An 18,846-nucleotide genomic window follows, 5' to 3' on the forward strand; every position below is an offset into this window, starting at 1 on the left:
AGAAGGAGAGAAGGAGAGGAAGGAGAGAGGGAGAGAGGAGAGACAGTGAGAGAAAACAGAAGAGGGAGGAAGTATACATGAGAGGGAGAGAAGGAGAGGAGGGAGAGAGGGAGGGAGGAGAGATAGTGAGAGAGGTCACAGATATCTTGGTAGGAGCGTCAAGTATGAGTTATTAATCCCAATTACTGTCCCTGATACCAACGCCACTCGCAGTGTGTGTGATCAATACACACACACACACACACACACACACACACACACACACACACACACACACACACACACACAATGAAGGAGAAGGTGAGAGACAGTAGAAGATAGGGAGGGAGAAGAGTAGAAAGGGGAGGAAGGGAGGGAAAGACAGGGAGAAAGGGAGAAAGAATGAAAGGGCAGGAGAAAATGAGAGAAAGGAGACAGAAAAGTGAGAGAGAGAGAGAGAGAGAGAGAGAGAGAGAGAGAGAGAGGGTAAGAGATAGCACACAGGTGTCACTAATATCGGAGTGGGCTGTCAGGTAAGTGGTATGAATTCCTATTACTATACCAATACCAACACCACCTATCGTGCGTCTGTGATTAATATACCATCATCTACACAACCCTACTGGAGAGAGGGAGGAAGGGTGAGTGGGAGAATGGAGGGACAGTGAAGGGAATGGAAAGAAAGAGGGAAGGTGTGGGGAGGAGAGTGAGGGAGGAAAGGGGTAGGGGAGGGAAAGAGGGGGGAGGGGCTGGAAAGGGGAGGAGAGGTAGAGAGGAAGGAGAGAAGAGCAAAGTGAGAGGGAAGGAGTGAGAGAGGAATAGAATAAGAGAGTGACAGGGGGAAGGGGCAAAAGATGAAAGCCTCTAGTGATATAACAGTGTTCCCTAATACACACAAATATCTAATCCTTAAACCTATATCGTAAACACTACCCATCCTTACACCTCTCTTGTAAACACTACCCATCCTTACACCTCTCTTGTAAACACACCCATCCTTACACCTCTCTCGAAAGCACTACACATTCTTACACCTCTCTTGTAAACACTACCCATCCTTACACCTCCCTTGTATAGACTCCCATCCTTACACCTCTCTTGTATAGACTCCCATCCTCTCACCTCCCTTGCACCCCTCAACAAGCGGAAGAGAAACCCGGAAACGCCACATAACATAAAATATCATCGCCACTGGACGAGCTCCGTTTATGTTTTCAATATGAAGGTGTGTGTGTGTGTGTGTGTGTGTGTGTGTGTGTGTGTGTGTGTGTGTGTGTGTGTGTGTGTGTGTGTGTTTAGTTTCCTTCCTTCTCTCTTTTCCCCTTCTTCCCTCTTTTCTCCTCTTTCCCTTCACCTTCCTCCTCCACTCTTCCTCCTTTTCTTCCGTATTCCCTCACCTTCTATTCCCTTTCAGCTTTCCACTTCCACTTCCTCTTCTCTCCCTCCTCTCCTCCATTCCTTCCTCCTTTTCTCTCTTACCTCTTCGTCCTCTTCCCTTTACCCTCTCTCCCTTTCCTCCTTAACTTTCTTCCTCTTTCTATTCTCCCCTCTTCTCTCCTCCCCTTCCTCATTCGTCTCTTTCCCTTCCTCTTCCCCCTCCCCTCTAATCCCCTACCTCTCTCCACCTCCTTACTTTTCCTCCCTCCCTCCTCCTCCCCTCTTTCTTCTCTCTCCCTCCCCTCTCCCTCCTCCCTACTAAACTCTACCGATAAAGGCGAACGTTATTAAAAGACAGCCTGCATTACTTAAAAGAGAGAGAGAGAGAGAGAGAGAGAGAGAGAGAGAGAGAGAGAGAGAGAGAGAGAGAGAGAGAGAGAGAGAGAGAGAGAGAGAGCGTCCCCTAAGCTTAATACAATTGCTTGGTGGTAGCTACAACAGGACGGTGGGTATCAGTGCTTCGGTGGTGACATGTGAAGTTCTGAGGCGGTGTAGTAGGACTGATGGACTTGGGGAACGAAGCGTGTAGTCTATACGTAAGAATATTAATAAAAAAAAAATGATGGACGCTTCTCTTACTCTCTCAAGTTCCTTCATAAACAGTTTCATAACCTAACAACACACGCGCGCACACACACACACACACACACACACACACACACACACACACACACACACACACACACACAGTGCCTTCATCTAATCCATTCATAAGATTTCATTCATTCGCTCCCCTCAGGAAAACACAGACACACACACACACACACACACACACACACACACACACACACACACACACACACACACACTCGCATCTCATAAATCTATCTGTCTCCCTCTTGCATAACCTCTTTCACAGTCCTAAGATTAATCGTGTGTCCTCTCTCTCTCTCTCTCTCTCTCTCTCTCTCTCTCTCTCTCCTTTGTGTCTACACCTCAAATCTCTCTCCACTACACTTTACACACTCCCTCCCTTATTCTCTCTCTTCCACGTCTTTCTCTCCATACCTCAGTTCCTTCCTTGTTACACCCTCTCTTGTACTTCCTCTTACACACTCCCTTCCTTATGCCCACACCTCCACACTCACTTCTCTTCCCCTCACACCTTACACACTGTCTCTTTCATGCCAACACCTCAAGTTCCTCTACATCTTACACACTCCTTCCCTTCTACTCGTACCCCCCCATACACACACCTTCCCCCCTCCCCGTCACTCACACACACACACACACACACACACACACACACACACACACACACACACACACACACACACACACCTCGTACGCACTTCACGCTAAAGTCAACACCAGCCCCCACCACACCACACAGACCCCCACACAGCACGTCCCTGGCCCTCTCACCCATCCAACAGTCGCGTCCTTAAAGCAGCGGTAGTGCTGGCCGTCACGTTGGGCAAAGGCTCTATCAAGTCACTGTATAGCGGCGGAGGAGGAACTAATATCAATCCTGCCACTTCACTCTCAGGTTAGCGACCCTTCCTCTCTCTCTCCCCAGTCACGGATGTTAGAGGTCGGCTAGACTGAAAGATTTACTGATAAATCTCTTAATCAAAACGAGAGATCAAAGCCATAAACTTAATTAATTTCACAGGCGGAAAGGTTTGCTAGACTGAACTATAAATTGATAAGTTTCTGAATCAAACCCCCCCCCAAAAAAAAAAAAAAATAATAATAATAATTCATTTCGCTCCCTACGTGTCAGCAAGTGGGTTGGTGGAGGGTTAATGCCCCTCTCCGTAAAACAAAGAACTCAAAAGTCAAATGGCCACCCCTTACGGGATTATGGCGTCTGGCAATAGATAGACAGATAGATAGACATTTCGCTGGAGATGAAAATTACGTGGATGCTACCGAGGGACATAATTCTTGCAAGTCTGGATGACTGAAAATTCATCTTTGTCGAATACACCTTCATCCCCGGGGGTAGATTTGTCTATTTTACTTAACTAACGCTTAATTATTTTATAACGTCGATAAAACCCAAAATATTGTCTTGATCATTAATTTCCAAAGGCTTTTATTGTCGTATCGTTCGTTCGTTTATATAGGTTCCGACATACTTGCATGCGTCGGGCTTGGTCACCTAATGGCGGCTTTCCACGCTGCTCGATCTCTGGCAGCCTCCCGATTCAGTCCCTTACCCCTGAGGTCACACTCTATGACCTCATCCTAGGTCTCTCTTGGTCTGCCTCTCGCAACCCTACCCTCAACGTTCACCTTCTCACCTTCCGAACCCAGTTATTATTTACTGTTATTTTATTAAGGTATATTTTCATTTATTACATTTACATTATTTCAGGGCAACATTAAACGCGACTGAGATTACATGATATAGGAAACAGAGGTCAAAGTTCAGCCTATGACCCGTGTAAAAATTCTTAAATACCGCATCATTTTTTTTCTTCTCCTTCCCCTGACCTGACACCTTGCATGAGCCGGAAGTGACCTGTCGTGTGTGTCCAGGAGTGTAGCTACAGTTGCGACATCGTGACCTCAGGCCGGAACATATGACCTTTGACCCCCGAACTGCAACATTCATCACGGAGGGCCGTGTCAGCAAGGCGACGTGTTCATAAAGAAGCTTGACACTGTTCAGGCTCCTTATGACACTGTTCAGGCTGCTTATGACACTTTTCAGGTCCTTATGACACTGTTCAGGCTACTTATGACACTGTTCAGGCTCCTTATGACACTTTTCAGGTCCTTATGACACTTCAGGCTCTTATGACACTGTTCAGGCTCCTTATGACACTTTTCAGGTCCTTATGACACTGTTCAGGCTCCTTATGACACTGTTCAGGTTCCTTATAACACTGTTCAGGCCCCTTATGACACTTTTCAGGTCCTTATGACACTTTTCAGGTCCTTATGACACTGTTCAGGCCCCTTATGACACTGTTCAGGCCCCTTATGACACTGTTCAGGCTCCTTATGACTCTTTTTTGGCTCTTATGACACTGTTCACGCTCCTTATGACACTGTTCAGGCACCTTATGACACTTCACGATGATGATGATGATGATGATGATGGTGATGGTGATGGTGATGATGATGATGACGATGACGATACTGATAGTGATACCGATATTGATGACGATAATGATGACAATGATGATGATGATAATGATGATGATGATGATGATGATGCACAATTTCAGGTCAAGAAAATTAATGCATACAGCCACAGGTCACGCTTGAGGTCAACTTCATGGGGTCATAAATGCTTGTTTGAGGTCACCAGAATCCCTAACTACCTCGGACACACGGAGGGGAGGGGGGGGGTCGTCTCGTATTTTTCCTTAGCATCTTCTCCTTAGCGATTTATTTTGCCTGGTACGGAAGGATTTTTTTGCCCAAACGGAAGGCTACATTAAATTCCATGAAACTCTGATATTGATGTTTTAAAAAATTTTCCAACAGAGAAAAATGTAGCAAATAATATTAATAATAATAATAATAATAATAATAATAATAATAACCATCATCATCATCATCATCACCCTGGCCCTTTTAAGTCCCCCCACACAACAAACACACACACACACACACACACACACACACACACACACACACACAAATATCAACCACCTAACCATCTTCTTTTCTCCCCGACAGGTCACCCAGCTCCGAGCGTGACCTGGTGGAGCGAAGGGAACCTACTGGATGACGTGTCAGAGGAGGGGGGGTCAGGGGAGGCGACCAACACCCTGACCCTACCCCAGTTGACCCGATCTGACCTGTATCGGGTGTTGACCTGCAAGGCGTCGAATTCCAACCTTTCTGTGCCCCTCGCTGCCGCAGTCACTATCGATATGAGCTGTAAGTGAGAGAGAGAGAGAGAGAGAGAGAGAGAGAGAGAGAGAGAGAGACCTCATATCCATAATTTGGTGGCTATCTTGTCTATGTGCCTGTCTGACCACGTTCGTAATTTTACAAGTTCGTGTGTGTGTGTGTGTGTGTGTGTGTGTGTGTGTGTGTGTGTGTGTGTGTGTGTGTGTGTGTGTGTGTGTGTGTGTGTGTGTGTTAATAAGCTTACGTGTGCAAATCAAGAAAACGGTGCGTGCATGATAAGCTGTGCATGTTTGTGAGACATAAGCGTATATAAACATGAACGTGTGTGCTGCTTGTGTGCGTGTGCGTAAATATGAGACTGAGTGAAGTGTGTGTGTGTGTGTGTGTGTGTGTGTGTGTGTGTGTGTGTGTGTGTGTGTGTGTGTGTATCCCTCCCTATACCAAACAGCCATGTGTGTGTGTGTGTATCCCTCCCTATACTAAACAGCCACGAAAGGCCCAATAGGACTCTTGCTGTTTGCTTTCCTTTGAACTTAGTCTACTTCTTTATCCACTCCTTTCTTCACCTCTCCCTTTTTCACTTCAATCTCTCCCTTCTCCGCTGTTATCCTCTCCCTCTTCCACTCTGAACCTCTCCCTCTTCCACTCTTATCCTCTTCCTTCTCCACATTCACCTCCTCTCTCTTCCTCCTCTCGCTCTTCCACTTCTACTTCTCCCTTCTCCACCGTTATCCCCTCCCCTTTCCACTCTGAACCTCTCCCTTTTCCACCCTCTTCCTTCTCCACATTCATCCCTTCTCTCTCCCTCCTCTCCCTTCTCCAATGTTATCCTCTCCCTTCTCCACACTGAATCTCTCCCTTCTCCATCCTTTCCCTTCTCCACATTCACCCCCTTCTCTCTCTCTCCCTCACAGTTCCTCCTCTGGACGTGAGGATCCTAGGGGCAGGGGAACGACCCTACTCAGAAGGGGAGCAGTACAAGATGGTGTGTGAGTCGACGGGATCCCGACCCTCCGCTACAATCACCTGGTGGAAGAATGGCATGCTCATGACGGACACGCGCAGCCAGGTGAGCACAGGTGGGGGGTCAGGTCAGGTGGGGGTCAGTTTGGGTTCGATTAAGTTAGGTTGGGCTCAGTTGGATGTGGTTTGGGTTGGGTGTGGGTGGTTCAAGCCTGTTTTGTTTGGGTCACACTGGGTTAAATGTCTGGGTGTTTCTTTAATCACTCCAGGTGTTCCTTTAATTACCTTTAGAGTAAATTAAGGCGGTCCACCCTTATGATGACAAATTCTCTTTCCCTTTCCACTCCTTCAAGGACTTTATCTCCTCTTCATCTGACCCGTGTGTTCCTTTAATCACTTCAGGTGTTCCTTTAATTACTTTTCTTCCTTTCTCTCCGGTCCAGGTGTTCCAGGAGGGCAACGTGAGCCGGTCCACCCTCTTCCTGACCCCCAGCCTGGCGGACCATGACACGTACATATCCTGTCGTGCCAAAAACCCACTTGTGCCCACGGCCGTCATGGAAGATGCTACCAAGCTGAATGTGTACTGTGAGTTTTGGAGGGATTACAGAGGACCGATAGACAGACAAAAACAGATGGATAGATAGATAGATAGACAGACAGATACAAAGATAGACAGATAAACATACAGATGGAAAGACAGACAGACAGACAGACAGACAGACAGATAGATGGATGGATGGATGGATGGATAAGTAGGTAGGTGGTCGGATGGATTAACTAACTGACCCTGTGTGTGTGTGTGTGTGTGTGTGTGTGTGTGTGTGTGTGTGTGTGTGTGTGTGTGTGTAGCCGCATTCTTGCACAAGTTTATAAATGGGTATATACGTGCATCTCTCTCTCTCTCTCTCTCTCTCTCTCTCTCTCTCTAACTCCCCCCTCTCTCCCCCAGACACCCCCCGGCTCTCCCTGGCCCCGGGCAAGAACGTGAACGTGAACGACATCAAGGAAGGTGACGATGTTTACTTTGAGTGTGGGATCCAGGCCAACCCACCCATATACAAAGTCCAGTGGTTCCACAACGTGAGTCTCCCTGGTTACTAGTGCTGTGAATTTCAGAGAGGACTTCTGGGACAATTTTAAGGCTATTCGTTGACGTTTAAGGGATTTTCGTGAACTTCAAGGTGGATTTCTGTGGCAAATTTAGGGTTATATGTGGAAAATTAGAATCCTAAGTTTTCTAGTTACTACACCTGGAACAAATATAACTGGTAGTGATTAGAGTGACTGACGTAACACTTGCAGTGATTTGCAATTTGGACGCTCGCTGTTTGAATGAAAACATAACTTACACTGCAATATTATGGGTATGTAGAGCAAAAAAGTCTACGGAAATGTCACACCACAATTAACATCAGAAAGTCTACGGATTTTCCACACCACCATCCATATTTACAAGTCTACGGATTTTTCACTGCACCATTCACATAAACCAAATACACCTTCCAAACACCGTAGCCTGCCACATGCGTTTCAGTGTTTTTTTTCCATTGATGATGATACTGACAATAATTACGATGATCATAACCCTTTCCGGGCATAAAGTGTCTGGCTAAAGATAAACAGATGGATGATGACGACGATAATAAATAATAATAATAATAATAATAATAATAATAATAATAATACTATAATAATAAAAATAATAACAACAACAAAGACAATAACCCCTCTCTCTCTCTCTCAACAGGGCGAGGAAATAGGCCACAACATCTCAGCAGGGGTAATTCAGAGCAACCAGTCCCTCGTGATGCAGAAAGTGACCAAGACTTCCTCAGGACAGTACACATGCGCCGCTGCCAACGTCCACGGTAGTAGTGGCTCCAACGCGGTCCAACTCAGCGTTAAATGTGAGTCTGACTATCGCAACTTAGGAATAAATAATTATATGAATTAAGATAACAGCGGCACTGTACGCTATCGAATCTTTAAATGCTGTTACTGCAACTAACTCTCATCCCTTTTCTGTCCAACTCTCTAATGCAAGAGTTAACCGTCACTCCCAGTCCTTCATTTATGCAACAGGTCATCTCTCGACCTGTCTCCCTCTGTCTGTATGTATTTCCTGCTTCCTATGATCTCCAGTCTTTCAAACGCAGTGTGTCCAGGCATCTCGAAATGAACGGACCTTGAATTTGCCTCTCTTTTGTACTGTTTTTGTTTTCTTGGAAGGAACGGTTTGCGGGCTCCTGGCCTTTGGTTCCTTCTTTCTTGCATAAACAAAAAAAACTTACACTGTTCAAGACATGACTCATCCACCACCCATCCACTAAACAATATTCGACGAAGCATGGGAGTTGAAGAATTGTGTGAAATTTAAGACCTGACCCAACCTAATTAAATAATGGCCTCAAGAATGGTGTACTCACGGTATTACTGGTAAACGGTGTTGAGAGGAAGCTCCCCAAATTCACCTGTAGAAATCCTTACCTGTGGGGAGGAAAGAGAAAGTTACTGTGAGCTCAGAATTTAATACAGGTGTACATACTAAAGAGACTGTTTTTCATAAGAGGCAAGGCTTGAATATGAGAGAAAAATAAATAAATAAATAAATCTTTGCTTACTACCACGTTTACCTACTGCTTTCTATAATGCGTGTCACAGATGCTTGTATGATCTCACTTACGCTCCAATATGTGTATTATATAAAGGTTGTTTTTATAATTAACCAACACAGGACACAAGATACCACAAGACACCGACACAAGACAAAACACAAGACAATACGGTACTTTCCTGCCTTACTCCACTAGCTCACCCTCCTGTACCCTCCCCCTGATGAACCAGCTGCATTGCCTCACTCAACCTAACCTAACCTAATCTAATGAACCAGTTATCTTGCCCAGCTGACTCACCCACTCTCCTTTTCTCCTAGTACGTCCCCTAACCTAACCCCTAACCTAACAACTTTAACAAACTAACCATATCTAACCAATCCTAAATCTCCCTAGAAAAGTAAAACTGTCTAAATGTACTAAGCTTATATAATTTGCCTCCCCCTGTCAGTCTCGCCACTCTGCCGGCCGGGACAGACGGTGGTGTACGGGGCGGCCAAGAACGAGCAGCTCAACATCACCTGCAGCGTCGAGGCTCATCCGGAACCCACTTCCTTCAGGTTAGTTGTGTGGAGGCTTCTCGTTAGTAGTAGTAGTAGTTCCAACACCAGAATCATCTGAATCTGAACTAGGTGGACTGCAGGCTAAGTTACCCTTTTCTTGTAGTCCACCATTCTCCTTTTGGGGGATAGGGAGGGAACTGAGGGACGTTTCTACTAAATAGCAGCGTAATCGCCCCGTCACACAGTCACATCGTTCTTTTACAGTCATTTCCTGTGGCTACATGACAATACTGCGGCTCCCCATCCTTTCCTCAGCACTTCTTCGTGACTTGCTCGAATCCTCAGGTTAATCTCAAGCAACTCAGTATCAGACGTGGCAATTTTCGGCTTAGTCAAGTGAACAGCTATCAACAGACCTCTAAATCACTGACCTACCCATCTTTCTTGCTTCCCTCTACAGGTGGGCATTCAACAGTTCGTCCAACCTGAAGGACCTGCCTGCGGGTCGCGTCAGGTCGGCAGGTAAGAGTCGCAGTCAGGTGAGCTACACGCCGCAGAGACACCAGGACTACGGCTCCCTCTTTTGCTGGGCTACCAATGACGTCGGTATTCAGCAGAAGCCTTGTGTGTTCCATATCATCCATGCCTGTGAGTTGCGCTGATTTATCTATTTGGGGGAGGCGGTGGCTCAATCAGTAGAGAGGTGGCCTGCAGTCCTTACGGACCCAGGTTCGAATCCCGGCTGGGGCAGGGAACAGTTTAAGGATTTGAATTTCATTAAATAAGGCTTTACTGATCTACCAGAAGACCCGCCGACATGTCGTAAAAATACCCCCGCTAATACCAATACACCAGTCCTGTATGAGACAGCCCTAGCATGTATTCAATATGGACGGTGGGTGTTAGCGCCGAAGTGGTGACATGTAGAGGTGTATGGTATGTAGGAGGACTGCTGGGCCTTGATAGCAGGCTGTGAAGCCTATGCCCAGAGTCGGACACATAAAAAAAAAAAAAAAAAAAAACGTACTTAATTAGTCTTTCCTTCCTATTATTTATTATGTATTCTGTGTAACTTCCTTTCGTTCCAGTATATTTGTAATGTATGCTTCCGTCCCTGTAGGCTGTAACTGTAATCTGTTCATTCTTTCACTCCTGACAGAACCCACTTCATTTTTCCTAATCCTTTATTGTTATCCTTTATTCTTTATCTCTGGCTCACCCTTATCAGTCTCTCTTTCCTTGATACTATTAGTCTGCCCTCTCGACCCTTCAGTTTCTCGTCCCCTAATACTTATTTCTTGCTCTCTGACCCTCATCCCTGGCTCCCTAACACCAATCTCCTCTAACACCAGTCTGTCACTCCTTAACACCAGTCCCTCGCCCCCTAACACCAGTCCTTCGCCCCCTAACCCTGTCTCTCGCCCCCTGACACAAATTTCTCGCTCCCTAACACCATTCTCTCGTCTCCTAACCCCAATCTCTCACCCCTGCAGCACCCCCTGATCCCGTCAACAACTGCACTGTGGAGAATATCAGTTCCACGGGCGTAGGGGTCCGCTGCCAGGCTGGGTGGGACGGCGGCCTCACCCAGACTTTCACCCTCTCCGTCACCCACGCCCGCGCCGGCACCCGAGGCCACGATAGCAAGAAGTCCTCCCCCCGGGTCCTGGCTAACACCTCCACTTCCCCCCGGCCGGAGTTTACGCTGACGGGGCTACAACCGGGGACGGAATATGTGCTGACGATCATGGGGGTGAATAAGAAGGGGCAGAGTGAGCCGGTTCGCATGGCAATCTTCACGCTGAAAGATGTGGCTGAGAAACGAACCAGCCCAGGTGTGTGTGTGTGTGTGTGTGTGTGTGTGTGTGTGTGTGTGTGTGTGTGTGTGTGTGTGTGTGTGTGTGTGTGTGTGTGTGTGTGTGTGTGTGTGTGTGTGTGTGTGTGTGTGTGTGTGTGTGTGTGTGTGTGTGTGTGTGTGTGTGTGCGTGCGTGCGTGCGTGTGTTTGTTTAATTTGTGCATGTGAATAATGAGGCGGAGTCACACGGCGCCTGAATAAAATTGACACTATTTAGCTACTGCACTAGCGCATCCACTGATTTGCACAACCGTAAGTGACTCGATAAGGATAACAATTAAAACATTATCATACTTTTATAACACCTCCTTACTCTCGTCTTTCACTCCCTTTTTCTCACATCCTCCCTCCCTCCCTCTCTCTCTCCTTCTCTTCCTGCTTCTGTCTCTCCCCTTCCCTCTTTCTCACCCTCCTCCCTGTCTCACTCCCCAAGCAGGCAGCAGCGCCCTAGCAGTGACCTCTCTCCTGGGGGTCGTTTTGGGGGTCGTGGCGTCCTTGACCGTGATGGCTCTGGTGGTCGTGGCGCTGGTGAGGAGGTCGCAAGGGCACGGCAAGCGACGACCCGAGGTGAAGATGGTGTACGGAGGGAAGGCGGCGGGGGGAGACGGACACCTGCACCATCATCACCATCATCACCTGCACCACCACGACGAAATAGAGGACTCCAACCCAGACGTTATCCCCGTTAATGATGGTTAGCTGTGTGTGTGTGTGTGTGTGTGTGTGTGTGTGTGTGTGTGTGTGTGTGCTAGGTCGTCATGTTACAGGGTGGGTCAGGTCAGGTTAGTGGTTAGCTAAGGTCAGGACAGGTCAACCTAGGCCAGAGATACACCACGATGACGAAACAATCCAGCGCGAACTTTACCCCAGTTAATGATGGTTACTTTGACATTTTTATTTGTCCAGGAGGGGAACGCCTTCACGCGGTGGCAGGGATATGACTGGGCGGCTCCACTGACTAGACATGAAGAAATCTTTAGGACACATGTGTAGACGTAGTATTACCTTATCCTGCTTCGATTTTAATTTGTTTTTCCATCCTCTTCATTTTCTATAAAAGAGAAAAAAAGAGGTACCGTTTTTTTTCCTTCCTCCTCAGCTTCTGTTAAAAACGGGAAAAAGAACAGGTAATTGCCCTAAATGGGGTACAGATCTCTTCCATGTAGGATCAAACAGACTACAGGTGTAAAGGGAATTAACCTGGGTGCGAATTTCTGCCAGGGTTGCATTTAATATACTAAACTGTGAGGTGATAAGAGCCAATATCGGTCGTCATCTCCTCCCCTTATTGCACGTCTCATTTTTCTCTTCCCCAATTCAGTTATTAAGCGTGATGGATCCAGTGTATCCCCTTGCTGAGCGCCAGGTGTGTCTTTATTAATTCAATTTACTCTTTATTGTCTTTACTTACCACCTCTCTCTCTCTCTCTCTCTCTCTCTCTCTCATCATTTCTCCATTTGATTATTTTATGAATGGAGTTTGCTCCTATGCATTTTCCTTCTTTTCCCCTCTCAAATTTTTCCCCTCCACCAGTACCCCCCCCCTCTCTCTCTCTCTCTCTCTCTCTTTCTCTGCTTCCCCCACCCTACTACAGTTATAAATCAATCCACAAATTAACCCAGAGAGATGACCACACACTCTCAGGACCCATAACTCACCCGCTTTTATTCCGCAGCCGTCCCTTCCACCCACCTCATAACTTTCCCCTCACGCTCTGGATATATCTTTTGTATGAGTTTAAGAGTATATTTCGCAAGCAGGGGGAATTTATAACTTATTTTCAAGGTTGGGAAAGAAAGGGCTAAATTGGGCTTGGATATGATACACTACTTCTGCCCATAGCTTCACATGTACAATCGTCTGCAATTATTCCGTACCCCCTCACGACCCTTAGTAAGCCATGACATCATTTTAGTTTCGGTTAAGTTGTATTTAATCACCATCACATCTCTGGCTAGTTATGTAGTTACCTTTTACCCATTTTTACCTGCCTGTCCTAAATATAACGCCACGAGTTACTCAGCAGAAGGATGTGGAACGAAAATTATGCTGACAACTGTACTTCTAAGTTTGTCTCCCTTTATTCAGGGACTTTATTTAATCAATTGGCATTATTTATCTTAGAATGCTTAGCTGACGTCCCATCCTATCAAAGGTGCAGAATAAGAGGTACAAAAGCTGATCTGATATCCTTGAGTACGAAGCTTTATGGAACTGAAATTATGATGGTTTGTAAAATTTTGGAACGTACTCTCTCCCTGGATCTGACAAAGGCGAACAGGTTGTAAAAACTGTCCTTAGAAATCAAAACACACACACACACACGCACACCCACATACCAGGAAAACAACACAACAGAACACACCACGCACCTGAAAACAACACATCACAGCACAACACAATCTCTCTCTCACCTGCGAATTCTACCTGCCACACGCGCACCCCTGATGAAGACCGACATCCCTACATTACGCAGATTACACGTTCGCACGCCCACGCCAAAAGCAAAAACAAAACGCATGAACGAAGGCCTTCATTTCCGTCGCCTCGCTCTAGTTGTGTGTGTGAAAGGGAAGTCGGAAGCGTGTTTGAGAGCCAGGCATTAGAGTGATTAGAGTGAGCTTGGCTGAGGCGGGTTTTTTGTCGGTTCGGTGGCTTTTGTTTGGGTTGGACTAATCCGTTTGGCTGAGAGGTAAGAAGTTTGCAATTCATTCCGGGTTGCGTTAGATGATTTTATTGACCACACACACACACACACACACACACACACACTAGCGGAATGGATAAAAACTAGGCTAATATCCGGTGTGGACTTAAAAGCTTAGCCATGTATTCAAGTTTAAGATAGCTTAATCTACTTCTCTTCTTAATCATTTTTTCATTTTTTATTTTTTGAGCACGAGATGGCTTGGGGTGGTACCGTACTTGCCTAGAGTGGGGGAAGGGGGGAGGAGAAGGGGAACGGGAGGAGAAGGGAAGGGGAAGGGGAGTAGGGGAATTTTGTTAATACCGTGTAGTTTAGATGGACAGATGGGGGATAGGACTGGCTTAACCCTTTAGCTGCGAGGGGTTATTCTGAATGGCACATAAATAGACTAAACTGAAGCGTAAAGGACTGATGAAATGGGGGAAGGCACACACTGACAGGAGGTGTGTGTGTGTGTGTGTGTGTGTGTGTGTGTGTGTGTGTGTGTGTGTGTGTGTGTGTGTGTGTGTGTGTGTGTGTGTGAGAGAGAGAGAGAGAGAGAGAGAGAGAGAGAGAGAGAGAGAGAGAGAGAGAGAGAGAGAGAGAGTTATTCCAGTCTTAATAAAATCCCCTTCTTTGCCTGCAGACCATCAAGTGCAGATCAGTCAGCAGCAGCAGATGGAGCAGCAGCAACAGCAGAGCCCCATGGAGCAGACAGGGAGCCCAGTAGGGGAGGTGGGGCAGGGGGTTGGGGGCGCAGAGAGGCAGGGACCCACACCACACCTAGACCTGTATGGGGGGCCAGCGGGAGGGGGGGGCCAACGCCGTCTGTCAAAGGAGTGCCACGACCCATCCTTCTACATCAACCCTGGCACTCTACTGCGTCAGGTGCGTGTCACTTGGACCTCAAAGGGGGGAACGGGGTGCCAGGAGGGGTGCCAGGAGGGGTAGGGGGTGCAGTGCCGTCTATGAGTGCCACGATAATCAGCCTTGGCACTCCTACGTCAAGCGGGTCTAATTCCTTGAGGGGAAATTCACGACGGATCGATTCTTGATTCAACAGTAATCTGCGGTGTTGGAAGAGGACGCCTTCATGTGGTGGCACCGATATAGCCGAAGTGATCCATTGCCCGGCTATACAAACGTCCCTCAATCCCCTCTCTATCCCCTCCGAAAGGAAGATGGTGGACTGCAAGGAGGAGGAAGGGTCAGCCCGTAGTCGATCAGGTTCACGAAAGATCCTGGAGATGCAACTTCTAATACTTGGGTGATTTTTCTTCTCACACGTTTAACTCGCAAACTAATTAAAAAAAACACACTTCCATTTCCCGGACTCATAAAGGTAAAAAAACACTACACACACACACACACACACACACACACAAGCACTGTCAAAACTTTTCTTCCTAGCCCTCATCGATCAGGACACACGACAAAGCAAATATCACAGTGTTGGGGTCTGAAGAAAATTATGTTAAGGTTTTGTGGGATTTGGGTTTTTCAGAGAGAGATTCAAGGAAGAGAATGGCATTACAAACAGGGTAGTGATCTTGGCATAATGGCGCGGAATGTGACCTCTGAAGTTATTGCAGAAGCTCTCCACACGCACCTTAACGTTATGTGTGTGTGTGTGTGTGTGTGTGTGTGTGTGTGTGTGTGTGTGTGTGTGTGTGTGTGTGTGTGTGTGTGTGTGCCAAACAGCAGTTAGCTCTAGAATTTTATGTGAGTCCACGTAAAATGTTCACGACAGGTTTTAGGGAGTGCAGTATCCGTGTGTGTGTGTGTGTGTGTGTGTGTGTGTGTGTGTGTGTGTGTGTGTGTGTGTGTGTGTGTGTGTGTGACATTTTACATGCCTCCCTAGTACGACAGTCTTGCTATCACCATCATGACATCGATATTCTCTCTCTCTCTCTCTCTCTCTCTCTCACACACACACACACACACACACACACACACACACACACACATCAAGAAATCCAAACACCAAATCCCTGTTATGTACAGTACACGTGCGTTCAATAATCCCCTTACACTCATGACCCACGTGTAATTAATCCAGTCAGTACCATTTTAATCCCTTCTAGCACGAGTAGGTAATGTTATTTTTTTCTTATTGCTCTCACCAGGCTATGAAATTAGCTTACAGGAGACGCAATGAGGTGGACGGGTTAGAGCTAGCTTTAATCTACTCACTAATGAAGGCTGACATTACCCTTTTCCTCGAGTCCGCCATCCTCCTTTCGGTGGGGACGGGGAGGAAGGTGGGGGACGTTTGTATAACCTGGCAGATTCCCCGTCCGGTCATATCAGTGGCACCACGTGAAGGCAAGAGTTAATACAAAGGGCATCACCGGACTGAAAGGGTTAATACTCAAATAACAGTTTATCAAAAAGATCAGATAGATATTGGTAATAAATGTGTCGATTTCAGGCCTGTTTGACAATAAAGTAGTTTTGTTTGAAGTGGAGGTAAAATGAGTAGTTTAAATGCATATTAAAACATTTTCCCCGCTCTATTAAACGAAAAGTCAGTCCGGTATCATGTAACTGTGATGTGTGGTACAGCGATACATATACTAGCGTTATGGGAGAGGCAGGAAATGAAGGATGTGCCCGGTATTAGTGGATGTGATGAGTGTGTGACGGTGTGATGATGGTGGGTGTGAGGTGTTGTGTGTGGGGGTGTGTGTGTGTGTGTGTGTGTGTGTGTGTGTGTGTGTGTGTGTGTGTGTGTGTGTGTGTGTGTGTGTGTGTGTGTGTGATCGATAGTGTTGCGTATAACCAGCAGTCTCATTCTAACCCTTGTATTCATATTCATTCACTTCATACCCTTACTGTACACACACACACACACACACACACACACACACACACACACACACAAATCCACTCCACAGTCTGTCATACATTACACTTCCATTCCACATACACTTCACCTTTACACTTACTTGGCTCACACTGCCACACAACACAGTGCCACATCACATTCCATCACTCCACACAATGCCACGCCTTCCACTTCTTACTGCACACACTCTTCTTATCGTTCGAAAACGACAAAATTGCAACTTTACATCAACACACGTTATGAAGAGGTCACTCAGTTACATGAATATCAATGTCAACAGCAGTTTTGTTTGTTATGGCAGTGACCTTTGCTGTTTTCTCCCACCTGTATTGTTTTTCCATCAATCAAGCGGCACACACGCTAATGATGTTCCTGTTATGTTGCAGTAATGATGTTCCTGTTATGTTGCAGTAATGATGTTCCTGTTATGGTGCAGTAAATGTTACAATTTGTTGGACTTTTGATGTTACTATTAAATTACAGTAAAGATGTTATTATGTTGCTCTTGTGTTGCAGGGTGGGGTTGTGACACGAGAGCCGGATTGCGTGGGCGTGGGCGCGACCCCTGGCCCCTTGGCAGCATCCACACCTACCTCCCCGCCCACACTCTACCCCCACCCCACCCACACCCACACCCCGCACCTCTCCACCCTCTCCATACCCCAGTCATACAGCTGTGAGCCCACCCCGTACAGCACCTCCTTCCTGCCCATCTCCTCACCCTACACCCCTGATTATCACCCTCCTGCAGATCCCTATGTCCCTGATCTAGCCTGCATGCCTCGCCCCTACCCCTCCTACACCCTCAGTTTAGGCAGGAAGGGTAGGCTGGGAGGGACCGCGCCTGCACCCTGCCTGCCCACTAGCCTAGGCAGCCCACACCAGGACCCTGCCTATTCCCTGTCGCCCCACCAGGACCCGCAGGCCCTAGGCACCCCCTTAGCCAGCCCCTGGGAGGCACAGAGTGACAGAAGCGCCAGTCCGGGCCACAGGGAGAGCTCAGTGTAGTGGCCAGGTGAGTTATATGCGGCCACACCTGTCTTCTCACACCTGTCCTTTCATAGCCTGGCCATACCTTTCTTTTCAATACCTATCCCTATCATTTCCTGGCCATAACAGTACTAGTCAAATCTACTGTTCTTTCCACAAATGTCTTGGCCATATATTCTTCTCCACACCTGTCCTAGTCAGTCTTACATGTCATATCCCGTCCTAGCTTCATCAGTCCTCTCATGGCCATAACTACCAAACACTGGCCATATCTTTCCTGCCCTGTTGTTTCCTTGGCCACACCTGTCCAGTCCTGCCACACAGCCCATCACCAACTGTATCTATTACCCGTCTATCAATCCCATTAGTGCAGGGGGGTGTCTTCGGATCCTAATTAACACACAGCCTGTCGTGATACTACAGGTGTTCTGAAGCTTAATAATAAAGTCAGGTAATTTCAAGAAGTAATTAAAATCGTTCGGTGGTGGCAAAACAGAAAGTAAAATTTCATACGAAAGCAATAAATATATACCAGTATATAACGCCTGAAGGCAGTAATAAATAAATATAAAAGTAAGGTAACAAAACATATATAAACTACTCCGGTTGTTAGAAGAAAAAAATAGAAAAATCTGATGAGTGGACGACGAAGTAAAACATGTAAAAAAAAAAATATATTAAAAAACTAGTCAGGTGATAGAATGACTCGTATTTCGCATCCTATCGTTTACAAGGGCTCCAACATGTTCACGCTGCTCGATCTCTGGCAGCCTCCCTATTCGGTCCCTTATCCCTGAGGTCACACTCCATGACCTCCTCTCAGGTCTTTTGGGGTTTGCCTCTCGCAACCCTATCCCCGACGTTCAAATCTCACCTTCCGCACCCAATTATCATCCTCCACCTCCTAAACATGCTAACAGGTGACAGACTAAAAAAAAAAAAAAAGTTGAATGACAGAAACGAATAAAAGTATACATAAAAAAACACACCAGCGTATTACCCACCTTAATTAGCTCTGAAACAAGTCATTAAGCTCTCCGTAATTACGATCCACATCATGAGTATGGAAGTGATGTGTGTAATGAGAGTCAGCCACCAGCGTTAACTACTAGGGATGGTTAATTTGTACCCTGATGCTCTGTTTGGGATGGC

General features: G+C 46.6%; 1 protein-coding gene across 1 annotated transcript in view; it reads left to right on the plus strand.

Moving 5' to 3' along the window:
* The window catches only part of LOC145392911 (protein turtle homolog B-like), a 58,648-nt gene extending 40,936 nt beyond the window's left edge, over positions 1–17,712 (plus strand). The window contains exons 5-15 of the mRNA XM_080267197.1: positions 5,056–5,259; positions 6,147–6,301; positions 6,639–6,783; positions 7,148–7,278; positions 7,946–8,105; positions 9,262–9,370; positions 9,774–9,961; positions 10,807–11,148; positions 11,606–11,863; positions 14,503–14,750; positions 17,221–17,712. Coding sequence (XP_080123323.1) covers positions 5,056–5,259; positions 6,147–6,301; positions 6,639–6,783; positions 7,148–7,278; positions 7,946–8,105; positions 9,262–9,370; positions 9,774–9,961; positions 10,807–11,148; positions 11,606–11,863; positions 14,503–14,750; positions 17,221–17,712 — 2,432 coding nt within the window. The remainder of the gene's footprint in view (positions 1–5,055; positions 5,260–6,146; positions 6,302–6,638; positions 6,784–7,147; positions 7,279–7,945; positions 8,106–9,261; positions 9,371–9,773; positions 9,962–10,806; positions 11,149–11,605; positions 11,864–14,502; positions 14,751–17,220) is intronic.
* Positions 17,713–18,846: the final 1,134 nt, after the last annotated feature.

The sequence above is a fragment of the Coenobita brevimanus genome, chromosome 23, assembly GCF_032717465.1.
Source record: "Coenobita brevimanus isolate Jiangsu-jjx chromosome 23, ASM3271746v2, whole genome shotgun sequence".
In the NCBI taxonomy this organism is placed as follows: Eukaryota; Metazoa; Arthropoda; class Malacostraca; order Decapoda; family Coenobitidae; genus Coenobita; species Coenobita brevimanus.